Raw genomic sequence first — 13659 nt, 5'->3', positions numbered from 1 at the left:
TTTTTTTTTAATGCACATTTTTAGGGTCACGTAGACTTAAGAAAGTGAAATCTAGGAACTTGTATTCATCCAGATTTTTCTAACACCCCCATACCATACTTTCAGGTTTGTTATTCATGTACAGCTTAGTTATTCTGTGTAGGCCCTAAATGTGGAGCTGCTTCTAGCCTTATCAGGAAGCCCTTATGGATTTGTTAAGATGCAGATTATCTAGGTGGTCCCCAATTCTGCTTTTCCTAACAAGCTCCCAGGGCATGCTGATGACCTCAAGAACAGAGTTTTGATTCTCAGGATTAGTTGCACTTTAGAATCACCTGGGAAGTTGGGAGGAGGGGTGTCCAAATACCCAGGCTCATGCTAGAAAAATTACATCAACTCCTGGAGATAAGAACAAGCTATCATTCTTCTCCTGAGGTAATTCCAACGTGCAGCTAAGGTAAAAATCACTCACTTCGAAGCATAGTCCTTTAATCAGTACCATCAATAGCACATGGAAATGCACTTTCTCTTTCACAGAAGGGAGATTTGAACCCAGGGCTTCACACAAGAGGAAAGTACCCTACTATTGAACTATTCCCCCAATTGCCTCTCACCTCATTTTTGGCAGGGTTTCATATAGGACAGGCTGGACTAGAACTAGCTTTGTAGCAGAGGATACCTTGAACTCCTGGTCCTCCAGCTTCTACTTCCCAAGTGCTGGGATTACAGGTATCTACCACCATGTCTCAGCTTTTGCCCTTTTTAAAGGATCTTATGTAAGCCTTGAAACTCACGATGTAGACTAGGATGACCTCCAACTCACATAAATCTGGTCTCTGCCTGGGAGTGTTGGGATTGAAGGTGTATGCCACCACACCCAGCAGGGCCTTGACACAGCTAGGCAAGCACCCTGAGGTGAACGACTGCATTCCTGGCCCTCTAGAGACATTTATTGTATATGTATGGGTGTGTAGCCTACATGTATGTCTGTGCAAAACAAGTGTGCCTGGTGCCCAGGGAAACCAGAAAAGGATGTCCTATCTTCTGGGATTGGAATTATAGGCCACTGTAGGCTGCCATATGGGTACTGGGAATCAAACTTAGATTCTCTGGAAGAACAGCCAATGTTAACCACTGAGAAATCTCTTAGCCAACTCCCTTTTCTGAAATTGTGTACATATGAATGTATTGTGTGTAGGTGCATATGCATGTGTTTATGAAGGCCAAATTAGCCTTCTCAGTAGCTCTTTCTTCTTCTTTTTTGTTAGGTCACTCATCTGATGACTGGTAGCATCCACCTGCCTCTACCTGCTCAGCATTGGAATGGCAAACTCATGCTACCATTCTTGGCCTTTTATATGGGTGCTGAGTACTGGACTCAGGTTCTTAAGCTGGTTGTTTGTTTTCTCCCTCTCTCTCTCTCTCTCTTTTTTTTTAAGACAGGGTTTCTCTGTATAGCTCTGGCTGTCCTGGAACTCGATCTGTAGACCAGTCTGCCTCAGACTCAAGAGATCCACCCCCTGGTTCTTAGGCTTTATTGAAAGGCACTTTACCAAAAGTACTGTCTCCAAACCTCTCCCCAACTTAAATTTCTTTTTTGGACATAATTTTTCAAAGCCAGACTGGCCTTGAACTCACTATGTAGCCCAGGTAGCTTTGAACTTCTAACCTACCCGAGTAGCTAGGATTACAGGCTGAAATACACGTTTTTTAGCGCTACCTTAGCAAATCTGAATCGGACTCTAGAACTAGCAACCATGTCTTAGAGAGCCCTCAAGGCATTCTGCAGGATGTTGAATTCTGAGATTCACATCTTCTCCATTCACCACTGGCAATGTCAGATGCAAGTCAGGCAGGGACAGAGCAGGGATTCTAAAGGAGTGCTGGACAAAGTGCTATCCCTAGCAGGCCCACAGGAGATTGGGATCAAGATAGAGAGTGGGGAGACAGGTGAAGGCCCAGAGGGAGGAACAGGGACCAGGAAGCCCAAGACAGACCTGCCAAACAATGAGTAAGAGAAGTCCTGACCTTAGCAGCTGGTCCATGTTCAGACCCTCAGAGTTAAGCTCAAGCTGAGAAAATGGAGGCCAGCTGCGACTCTCCCTTACCTTCTGCAGAACCACAGATTCATAACACACCAAAGATGATCCACCCTGTTCTACTTTTTCCCTTGGCATTAGTTCTAGAGTCAGACTGGGTAGTGTGTGCTTCTTTTGCGTATCTGGCATTGGTGCCTCCCAGGGCAGGGTGCCCATCTGCCTCACTCTTGCTGAGGACTCAGGCATGGTCCCCTCATCAATCGTGGATTAAAATAACTGGCTCCCCACTAAGCCCAGTCCTAGGTACTTTCTGCACATACTTCCCAGATCTCTTAGGTGCCTCACAGTACAGATGTGGATCTTGGACCAAGGAGGTTTCTAGCCAGAGGAACAATAATAATCCTGTGGGCCCTGGAGCTTTGTGGTGGCCATACTATTTGGCCATGATGCTGAGGTTCTCAGGGGGTGGGTGGTGATGTCAGAAATGCACAGGGCTTTTATCTTCTTAGATTCCAGGGCAAGAGCAGAAGACAGCTGGGTCCATGCTACCCGGACTGGAAATGCCACAGCTCTGACTCTTCTGGGCCTTTCACAAATAACCACACCCTCTGGGCAGAGCCTGACACTGTGCATTTAATTGTACTCTTTCTGAAAAAGCACTTCCTTTTCCCATGTAAGTAAAAAAGATGAGTGCGAGGAATTCCTCCACCCATTTGGGGTAGCAGCAGTCTGGGTGCTGGGAGAGGCAGATCAAGGCTTTTCACCCTTTTCCTTGGATGCTGTGGCCTTGAGCCAAGAACAGAGCAGGGCAGACTGCCTCCACCACAACTTCCTGGCTGGATGTCCATCACCTCTGAAGTTCCAATCCTTCATGTCCTTCCAGTGGGTGGCCACCTGGGGTGTGGGCCCCCCTCAAGTGGACATGGTGCCGCTTTTCTCACCCTTGACCTTGAGGAACTCAGCCATGCTAGAGAAATACTTCTGGTTGGCCTCTGCCACCTTCTTCTCAGCTGCTTGAGGGTTCACAATCTCCAGACCCTGCAAGGGAGTGGGTGAGAGGTAAGGCGGGGAGGCTCAGGCCTCCCTCCTGTATAAGAACCACTCCAGCAGACACAGAACTGTTTACAGTCCCCGGAGTCTCCCTCAGTTTGGCTGATTTTGACCCAGTGTGCCTGGACATCAGGATTGTTAGCTTCCTCAGGTGACACCAAACTCCTGTGTAGTTTTGGATGAGGAAACTGAGCCCCAGAGGACATGACCAGCCAGAGTTTCCTGCAAATCCCACACCATGACAGTGATAATGCTTCCAGTCTTCTTGTTGGTCCGTCCCTGGCTCCATCACCTTTCACTCCTGCTTCTCTCTGGCACCCATGGCCTTCTAATACAGCATATACTTGACTCATTCATCTGTCCTCTCCAGCCCATGACCCCCTAAAAGGCAAGGTTTGTCTCTTTTGTCACTCTGCCTGAAGCCTGGAAGATGGCAGGTAGGTGCTCACTTGTGACATTATGGGACACATTTGCCAGCCTCTGTTATGAGTAACCCAAGGCCATTGTGGTTCACATTGTGCAATGATATGGGGGCTGGTGTGATAATCAAGCCCACCTTAAGGTTACTCTGACTACTGGGGCCATCTCAAAGAAAAGACTAGGAAGCTCAGAGAGTATCTGGATCACACGGATAGTCATAGGTCCAGTTCCAAAGTTCGTCTGAGCTTGTCACAGCTGTCACTCCCAACCATTCGCACTTACTGTGTGGCTCTGGATGCCTAAGCTCTTCACGTGTTAAGTCAACAGGGCCTCCACAATAACCCTACTATATGTCTGGTAGGAGAGGGTGTAGTACCTGGAGTGGAGTGAAGGCCACACTGGAGGCAGTCCCTGAGGAGCGGTCACGGATAGTAGACTTCCCGCCATACACCACACTCTGCTTCTGTAAGGTCCGCTGCAGGGAAAAGGGGAGGCTATGATCCAGGCTCACTGACCTCCATGTCCTACTTGCCTCCCACTCCCATGGGCCAGTACATACCTGCAGTGTCTTGGAGATCCTGGCCTTGGTGGCCTCGTTCACCTGTGTCTGCCGCACACGCCCACTGCCTGACTTGCCCAAGTGGCCCAGGCTAAAGCCCAGATCTTCTTGATAGGCATCCTCCTCAATCTGGTGAGATGGGTGTGGCCTACTGTTAAGAAGCTGGCTACATTCAGCCAGTCCTCCAGGGCAGTCCACTGAAACCCAGGGAGCCTCCAATCAGCCAGTCTCATGGGTGCCCGCTGAGCCAGGAAACTGACTGCACTAAATGACCTTGGAAGAGCCCTGTCTAACTCTGCTTGGGGATAGCTGGGAACCCTGTGAAGAACTAGTTCCTGACCTGGGTAGAGAGTGGCCATTTCTCCCTATGTTCAAATTAAGTTTGCCAAGAATTGGGATGGGTTACTTAGGTGAGATGGCACCTAAGTGGATTCTCTCAGGACCACCTGGATGATGGTCAAGATATAGGTGCAGCATGGGGGTTTGGGTGGGAGGGCCGCCAGCTCAGAGCTGCAAAGATCACCCACCATGGGGTAGGTGGTTTGAGAGGGGAGGCTAGGTACAAGGGAGGAGGCTGGGATAGCCCCATATCTGCTCTGGGATTACAGGGTGGAGAGGAGGGATGGCGGCGGCAGGATGTGCAGAGAGAACCCTCAAGTTCCCACTGCTACTGTGGAGCAAGCCTGACCTCTCCAAAGCTCATGCGGTTGGCCTGTTTCCGGATCTCTGTCAGCCCTAGCCGCTCCTTCATCTTGCGGTACCTAGGAAAGGTAGATGTCAACAGAATATAGGGAGTTGACTGAGAAGGTGCCAGCCTCCTCCCAACCTCCTTTCTCAGCTTCTAGCCCCACCAGAGCTCCTTACCTTCGGCCCCCTCGCTTCTTCCGCTGCCCATCAAGGGGTGCAGGCAGAGGCTTCACCTGCTTCACAGGTGGTGGCTCCTGCCACTTGTCAAATTTGCGCTCAATCTCATCCTTTAGTTCGTAGCCCACCTGGCAGGGAGTTGGAGAGAAGCTGTAGCCAGCTGTGTGGACTGTTCCCTCTTGTCTTCATCACCAACCCATCTACTGTGTATCTGCCCACCTGACTGTACAGTCCCCAAGACAGGTTTGTCCTCCTTGGGCCAGGACTGGTGTCCTGTGGGTTCCCTGGTTTAGCCCTTCTACCCTCTGGGTAACTGCTTCCACCTGAGTCCTTTGAGCACAGGTGGGCCGGGCAGTATCCCTGTTTTCCCAGTCAGCAGACAGTATGTCATCGACTGTCACCTCACACCACAGATACCCTGAGGTGGCTTGCTTCTGTGCCTCCACAGCAGCCAGAGGCCCTTCTCCCTGCTAGGGTTCACCAAACTCTAGCCTCCGGTTCTTTGTATTCACTATTCCCTCTGCTTAGAACACTCAAGTGGTGAGCACAAGCATCCGCACATCTGACTCTAACTTCACTCAGGTCCGTATTAAAACCTCCTCAAAGTTCTTCCTCACATCCTAGCAGAGTCAGAACCCAGGCTTCCTCATCCTATAATTCCCCTTACTGTCCCTGATATTTACACAGCTCTACTGAACCCATTACAGATTTGTCAGGCCTACTGCCTAGGTGTTTTGGTCCCAGCTAGAACATAAATGCTGTGTGACACCAACCTCCAATCCCAGTTACCAGGGAAGTTGGGGCAGAAGGACCAAAATTCTTCAAGGCTTTCCTGGACTAGAGAAAAGATTTCAAAAAAAAAAGTGTGCGTGGGGGGAGGGTCACTGAGGATGTAGCTAAGTGATAGAGCACTTGTCTAGAGCGTATAAAGTCCTAGGTTCCATCCCAGTACCCCCCACCCAGTCACACACACACATTTAAAAAAAAAAGCCATGGAGGCAGACATCTGACATCTGTAATTCCGTGTTGTACTGCCTTGTCTAGACAGTGGCAAAAGGCAGAGAGAGACACTGAACCCTGACTTAGGATATGACGGCCTTCCTTGCAGAGTGACACACACAGCAGAGACTCAGTACTTCCTAAGCCACTCAGAAAAACAGAAGGTACCATTAGAGTCATGTCCCTACGAGCAGAGGACAGGCCCTAGTGTGGTGGGCAAAACACTGGCCCCTCCAACACAGAGCTCTGTCTTGGTGCCATGTGTCTGGTCTCTAGAATCTGTGACTAGAGTTCACATGGCAAAGGAGCTTTGCAGATGTGACTTGGCTAAGGACTGAGATGTGACAATACCTCGCACTGTCACAAGGGGTCCCAAACTAGCAGAGTCAGAAAGGCTGGAGATGCCGTCTGGACTGGCGGCCTCTGGTGCTGACAGGGGCAGGAATGTTTCTTCCCAGAAGCCCACAAATGGGAACAGCACAGCTAATACCCTGATGTTAGTCTGTGAGACTGTGTGTGTACATCTGAGTCCAGAGATTGGTATCACATGGCTTCTATACTCACCCCTCACCTGATCTCTCTCACTAAACCTGGAGCTTGCTGGTTTGATTGACAGACCCACAAGCCCCAGATACCCTCCCAACTCCACCTCCCCAGCACTGGCATTTACAGGCATGTACTACTATAGTGGCATTTCAATTGTATTTTAATAAAAAGATTGCCTGAAAATCTGAGAGTAAAACAGTCCCACTGGTCAGCCTTACAAACCAGGGTATGGTGACACACACCTTTAATCCCAGTAGCCACAACAACATTAGTTGTCATATTAGTTGCCACAGAAATCGGGTAGTGCATGGCTTTAATCATGGTGGTACACACCTTTAATCCAGCCCTAGAGAGGATTATAAAGTGGGAGGAAACAGCTCTCAATACACATCCTGAGATTCTGGGAGGTAGGATCGCCACTTCAGACTGAGGTCAAGGTAGGAGCCAGTGACTGGCTATTTGCTTTTAGGATCTTCAGGTTGAACCCCAATTTCTCTGAGTTTTTATCATTCTACTGTGCCTGATTTTTCCCCCTATATTTTTGGGAACTGAAGTCAAGTTCTCATGATTGCATGCAAGAACTTAATTTACTGTGTCACATCTCCAGCCCTGTGCTTTTTTTTCAAAGACAGGATCTCACTATGTAGGCTCATATGGCCTGAAACTCATTATATAGTGCAGGCTGCTTCAAACTAGTGATCTGCCTGCCTCTTCCTCTCAAGTACTGGGGCTAAAGATATAAGTTACCAGACCTGGCAAACATGTATACTAAGCCACTCCATCTACAGTGATTTGGTACAGCTGCCCGATGCATCTGATGCGTAGAGGTGAGAAGGTGATGACCTCAGTGGGGGTTGCAGAAACATACATCTGTCTGCTAATCCAGAGAGCTCTCTAAAATAGCCTCTTCTCATGAAAAGACCCCAAGCCCAGGGACAGATGCCTGTCCTCTCCTCACCTTCCCCTCTGTGCTCTCATGGAAACTGTCCACACGGGCTGCCAGAGTACATTTGGCAGCCACCAGCCGGGCTGCCTTCCGCCGGAGATCCTGGAGCAATGGAAAGGGGGAGAGGAAACTGAACCTCTAGAGGTAAATAAGCCACCACAATAGTCACTTTTCATCTAGGGCAGCTGTACCCCATGTTCTAGGAGGCAGGCCTCACATCGGACTAACAGCCTTTGGAGGGCTGTACTCCAGCTACCCAACTGCAGGGTTCCCAGTTTCCAGACATCCTACCATCCTCATTACCAAGTAGTGACCCCAGAATTGTGTCCTCGCTATTCCAACCCGTATTGCCCTATCCTCCAGGCTCCTGAGTGCTATTTCAGCGAAACCAGATAAGGCATGGGGGCTGGGAGCAGGGCACCAGGTAAAGGACTCACTGGGGGCAGAGACTGCACGATGTCACTGTGGTAGATGTAGCCGGTGTGGGGCAGCACTGAGGTAGAGGAAAAACCAGATAATGTCTTGCGCTGGGCCCCCAACAGCATAATGTTGCAAGCAGGCATCTTGGAGAGGTTGGTCAGGCCTCCGGCCACACCTGCAACAAAAGGTGAGGTCAGAAGAACAAAAGGTTCACATCTGGAGGCTCATGTGTACCTTGGTGATTTGAATAAGAATGTCCCCCATAGGCTCATATATTTGAATGCTTAGTCACCAGAAAGCGAAACTCTGATAATTAAAAGGGTTAGGAGCTGTGGCTTTGTTGGAAGAAGTACGTCACTGGGGGTGGGCTTTGTGGTTTCAAAGGCCCATGCCAGATCCAATCAATCTCTCTCTCTCTCTCTCTCTCTCTCTCTCTCTCTGCAGGTGAAGGCGCAGCTCTCAGCTACTACTCTAGCACCACACCTGCCTGCTGCCATGCTCCCTGCTACCAAGCCATGATGACAACAACAGCTCAAGCCTCTAGCATGTAAGCAAGCCCAAGTTAAATGTGTTCTTTTACAAGAGTTGCTTTGACCATGGTGTCTCTTCACAGCAACAGAACAGTGACTAAGACATCTTCATTTGTTTGCTGGTTTGAGACAGTATTTTACTCTGTAGCCCAGGCTGGCCTCAAACTCAAAGCAATCCTTGTGCCTCACCCTTCCAAATACTGGGATTACTGGTCTAAGTCACTGCATCTGGAAGGCTATGGGATCATTTGTACGTGTATGTGTGAAGGAGTTATTTTATGTGAGTGTGTAGGGAGTGTGCATGGAGATCAGAGGACATTTATGGGACTCAGTTTTCTCTACTTTTGTGTGGGTTTAAGGGGTCACACTCAGGTTATGAGGCTTGGGTCACAAGTACTTTTACCTGCTGAGCCATCTTTCTGGCCCAGGACATAGAATTTTTTTTAAAAATATTTATTTATTTATTTATTATGTATACAATATTCTGTCTGTGTGTATATGCATGCCTACAGGCCAGAAGAGGGCACCAGACCTCATTACAGATGGTTGTGAGCCATGTGTGGTTGCTGGGAATTGAACTCAGGACCTTTGGAAGAACAGGCAATGCTCTTAACCTCTGAGCCATCTCTCCAGCCCAGGACATAGAATCTTTAAGGAGATGGTTAAGATAAAATGAGATCAGATGGATCCTGGTGCTATCTGCCTGGCATTCTTGTGAGAAAGGGAGATAAAGATACAGATACGGCAGCATGGCTGCATGAAGACACAGAAGACATGCCTGAGCCAAGCAGAGGCCTAGGGAGAAACCAACCCCAACAGCACCTTGGTCTCAGATCTGTCCACTCTGAAACAGCAGTCTTGGGAGCATAAGCATCTTGGCTCGTAGGACTCAAGACCAAAGCTAAGTGAGCAAAGATGGTGGCTTTGCCACATTCCCTTTGCGAGCATCCCCCTGCAAGGAAGGGAAGGACTCTGGCTCCAGGAGCTTTTGGGAGGAGAAACTTAGCACATGGTAGAATTTGCTGCCACATCCAGTAGGAAAGCCTGAGGGTCAGGGAGCTGAGTTTCCTACTCTGAGCCACCCCAGGGTCCAAAATGGACCTGTTGGCAGGAGGATGCTGATCCATCGTCATCTGTGCAACCTGCTTGAGCCAGTTGTTGTTAGAAGGGGTCACTGGGCTTCTATGTGCTGTGCCAAGCTGGCTGACCTCAGTCTCCAGATGACAACATAATAGAGCTCCTAACGTCAAGCCCCACTGTCTCAAGACAACTTAATCTAACAGCAGTCCCAGACCATGGGACCCAGCTGGGAACTTACCCATGATCTTGGCAGCTGTGGATGCTCCAATGATGATGGACAAGTTGGGTGCAATGAAGGACATTCGGGACTCCACATATTCATAGATGCGGTGCTTGGAGGCATTCAGCTCCAGCGCCATGTCACAGGCCTCCTCTAGACGTTCTAGCTCCTCATCAGACAGCTGCTGCCTGAATTGGGGAGCACGTAAGGGTTGGGGACAGCCCCCAGTTCTGCTGGGTCCATGTTTAACTGGTGATAAGAACCACCCACCCTCTCGGCTTTGTAAGCACGTGTGTCTTGTGTAGCTCTGGGGCTATTACAAGTTCTGTCAGTCTAGGGGCCATGGCTCTCAGCCAGCACCACCCTGACCATGACCCTTTCTGGTCTCTGCTGCTAGTTGGCTTATGGTAGGCTTGCAGGGCCTTACCATGTGGTACACATACCCCTGTGTGGTGGAGGCGGTGACACTGACAACCATGATGGTGGCATTGGTCAGGATCTGCTGGAGGTTCTCATTGTTCTTGCATTTGTCCAGGCTGTTGCCCAGCTCCTGGAGTGGGAAGGGGAGAAAGAAAGCGTAGTAACACCCAGAAGATACTAGAAGTTCATTTGCGCCAACACTAGCACAGGTCTCCCCTTGAGGAACCTGGAAAAGCGAAGGTCCATATACTGGAGACCTCTCTTGCCTTTTTTTTTAGTCTTACAACTTTGCTGCTTCAAGCATCAGTGCTGCCTGCTCTGCTCTGCTGACCCAGAAGTGAACCTGAGCAAGCGGCCTCCAAGGAAGACATGCTGTACTAAAGAAGGCTGCAGGAGCTCACCACTAGAGACAGACCATCCTCATCTCTTGGACAGAGGCAGGACCCCTGCTCTTTCACCTCCACCTGCTCCCATCATGTCTCCCAAAGGAGCCAAAACCTTCCGTGTCTGATGTGCTCTGACCTTTCTGACCTGTCCAAGCTCCCCTACCTGTCTCTTCTCACTTCCTCCTTGTTTGTTCCCACTCGGGATCTTAGCTCTTATCTAGCTGTAGCCCCTGACTATGTCAGCCTTCAGATACCAGTTCAAAGGACACCAGCTCCAATGGCAGCCAGAGGCAAGGGCCAGGTCAATGGGGATCCTCCCACAAGACCAAGGGGAGGAGAGAAGCGAGAGATGTGTGTGAGACATTCTTTCTAGTATCTGTCCCTCCCCCACAGAGCCCTATTCATGCCTCCATCATCTCTGTACCCCGAGGATCCATGGTCGTCTAGTGGACCCAGACTCCTCCCCACTCACCTTGACTGTGCGGATGTAATCCAGAGCGTTGGGGACCAAGGATTCTAGCTCAGGGAATCTCTTCGAGTACTTATCCCGGATGAACTTATGGATAATGTCTAAAGTGGACAGGGAGGGCAGGTGTCCACTGAGCGGGGAGGCAGACTCAGCTGCTATCCTATCCCCAACACCCACCTTCACCTCTCAACCCCAAATCACGGGTTGGCGTATGGATGTCAGCATGAAGTCTACATTTCCTAGCTGTCCCCAGAGCTATGTGTAGGTGGAAGTTTGCTCTAATGTCTACAAGATGTGAACTGAATTGGCATTTTCAACTTCCAGATCATGGCATTAAGGAACCAACCATGCCCTATCTTCCCTCCCCATTTGTTGGTAGGGACATGGAAGTGAGGCAATCACCTGAAAGAATAAAACAGATGGCAGAGTTTGGCTGCTGAAGGGGGTCAAAGGGTGACTCTAGACCTGCGTTGTTTACTCAGACATTTAGGAAGGAGAATACACTTTCTCTTTATGTAAATAAGTCTGTACAGAAGGTGAACCTAGTCAGGGCAGTAGTCCAAGAAAAGTAAACAGAAGAGGTGCAGGCTCGTGCCTGTTCTTCCCTTTGGGTCACAGAGAAAGAGTGAAGGGCACAAAGCAGAGCTGTCCCATGGCCCTTCCCATCACTCACTCAGCTCGTTTTCTATCTCCACAGTCAGGTTGTTGGCATCCACAATGACTCGGTACTCAGGGGCTGCCTCCACTGGTCCCATCACTATGAAGACGAAGGAATGTGGGTGAGGGAGGGGCACCCACCACCCACCCCTCTTAAGTCACAAAGCTAGGGAAGATTGGAGCTGAAGCTGGATGGGATCAGGGAGGAGGGGCTGAAGTGTGCACTAGGGGCTTGGAAACCTCCCTAGGATCCTTATTCCTGCCTCTCATCTCTCTAGGCTACTTTAGTCTTGATCTCATCTTGCTCCAAAACGAACCCCTTTTCCCCCATGGCTCTCCAAAGCTCCGAGGCTAATGAGCAAGATTCTCTGACTGGTACTCAAGAGATAGAGGCCCCACAAGGAAAAATATTAGGTCCACTTTCCCCACACCTGCAACCTTGGTGCACACAGCACAGGAGTCACTCCAGAGGGATCCATTGCCTCATCAGCTCCGTGTGTGTGTGTGTGTGTGTATGTATATATATATATATTTTTTTTTTCTTTTTTGAGACAGGGTTGTACAGCAACCCTAACTATTCTGGAATTAGCTCTTGTAGACCAGGCTGGCCTTGAAGTCAAAGAGATCTGCCTGCCTATGCCTCCCAAGTACTGGGATTAACGGCGTGCGCCACCACCGCCCAGCGTATACATGTTTTTTTTTGTTTGTTTGTTTTTTGTTTTTGTTGTTGTTTTTTCGAGACAGGGTTTCTCTGTAGCTTTGGAGCCTGTCCTGGAACTAGCTCTTGTAGACCAGGCTGGCCTCAAACTCCCAGAGATCCTCTTGCCTCTGCCTCCCGAGTGCTGGGATTAAAGGCGTGCGCCACCACCGCCCGGCGTATACATGTATTTTTGAGACAGAGTTTTTGAGACAGGCTGACCCTGACTTGACTATGTAGCCCAGGCTGGACCTGAACTCATGTACCTCCTTCCTGTCTCAGCCTCTCAAGGAATGCGATTATAAGCACCCATCAAAATGACTGGGTACAATACAATATGTGTTCAGAGGGTTGGTGACTGGGATGAATGAAGAGTGCTATGGGGAAAGCTGAGGGGGCAGAGACATCAAAACCTCAGGGAGCAGAAGAGTCACAGGGTCAGAAGAATGAACAGAGGAAATTGAGGGCGAAGAGTCACCTTCTGATGCTTTGGCTTGTTTGCTGATATACTCCTCAATCTTCATCATGATCTCAGCAAACTGATGGGGAAGGAGAGCACGGTCAGAAACCAGGATTGCTGTTCTACTCCTCCTCCTCCCAGGAATATTCACATATAGGGTACCACTCACCATCTTGCTATCCCATAGCTTGGCAATGCTCTTGACTGAATCCCCGGAAAGATCCAGCTGTGTCTCCTCCTGTACATCCTCGATTGCTGGTTCCTCTTCTTCTTCTCCATAGCTTCCTCCTTCCTCCTCTTCTGCTGCCTCCTCAAGGTCAGCCAAGAGCTCATCTGCCAGAGACATCCCAAGGCCTATAGGAAAGTGAGAATGGGGTTCCCTAATACAGCACCTTGAATCTGTCCCTTCATATTACCACAAGGAGGACCTCCTCCCCAAACCCCTGAAGTTTCTTCTTCATCAGTTCCAACAGCAAGGCTCCACCACTTGCTTTGTTCATGGAGGATGTCTCCAGTTTCTAACCACACATCCTACAGCACACTCCTCCAGGCACCACCTGACCTGTCAACTTTTCTCCACATCTCTGGGCCTTCGAACAATCATTCCCTTTGCTAACCTGACCCTTTCCCTCACCCTGCCTTCAGCTCTCACATTCCGCCTGTCTGGTCCTCACGCTCCATTCCAGTCTAAACTACGGTACAATGTGACTTACGCAGTCCTGTATATTGGTTCTAAGGCGCTTCATACGTTTATGATTACTTACGCTATGATTTAAAGTCGGCCTCTACATTTTCTCTTCTAGACCCAGTAGCTGGACTTCCCGCCCTCCCTTCTCCAACACACTCACCAATTCGATACTCTCACGACCGTTTCTAAGAAATCTTCTTTCTCCAGAGCTGCCGGCGCTTTTTGATGAC

At 49.5% G+C, this 13659-nt stretch overlaps 1 protein-coding gene across 2 annotated transcripts; it reads right to left on the bottom strand.

Annotated features, from left to right (window-relative positions):
• Nucleotides 1–2631: 2631 nt before the first annotated feature.
• Prpf31 (pre-mRNA processing factor 31) lies at nt 2632–13641 on the bottom strand. Of its 2 annotated transcripts, none has more exons than XM_041654969.1 (14): nt 13590–13641; nt 12911–13095; nt 12760–12820; nt 11601–11684; nt 10931–11028; nt 10096–10202; nt 9671–9840; nt 7840–7997; nt 7415–7504; nt 4912–5039; nt 4736–4808; nt 4048–4176; nt 3865–3963; nt 2632–3056 (listed from the first exon to the last, which is right to left on the bottom strand). In XM_041654969.1, the coding sequence occupies exons 2-14, from the start codon at nt 13085–13087 to the stop codon at nt 2931–2933; spliced, it is 1500 nt and encodes a 499-aa protein (XP_041510903.1). In that variant the 5' UTR covers nt 13088–13095; nt 13590–13641; the 3' UTR covers nt 2632–2930. The 2 variants fall into 2 exon arrangements, with proteins under 2 accessions (XP_041510903.1, XP_041510905.1); XM_041654971.1 differs by lacking the exon at nt 13590–13641 and adding an exon at nt 13506–13559.
• Between the last annotated feature and the right edge of the window lie 18 nt (nt 13642–13659).

The sequence above is a fragment of the Microtus oregoni genome, unplaced genomic scaffold (genome assembly GCF_018167655.1).
Source record: "Microtus oregoni isolate MIOR12 unplaced genomic scaffold, Mior012 000006F_ref0000085, whole genome shotgun sequence".
Lineage (NCBI taxonomy): Eukaryota > Metazoa > Chordata > Mammalia > Rodentia > Cricetidae > Microtus > Microtus oregoni.
Note: the sequence above shows the minus strand (reverse complement) of the source record. Positions and strands in the feature narration are given on the sequence as shown.

Excerpts from the sequence above, each read along its gene's own strand:
- Prpf31 (XM_041654969.1), bottom strand. The coding sequence starts at position 13,087 with ATGTCTCTGGCAGATGAGCTCTTGGCTGACCTTGAGGAGGCAGCAGAA. Across the intron at positions 3,964-4,047 it reads GGATCTCCAAGACACTGCAG|CGGACCTTACAGAAGCAGAG; the intron begins GTATGTACTGGC and ends TTTTCCCTGCAG. Across the intron at positions 3,057-3,864 it reads TGGCCTTCACTCCACTCCAG|GGTCTGGAGATTGTGAACCC; the intron begins GTACTACACCCT and ends ACTCCCTTGCAG.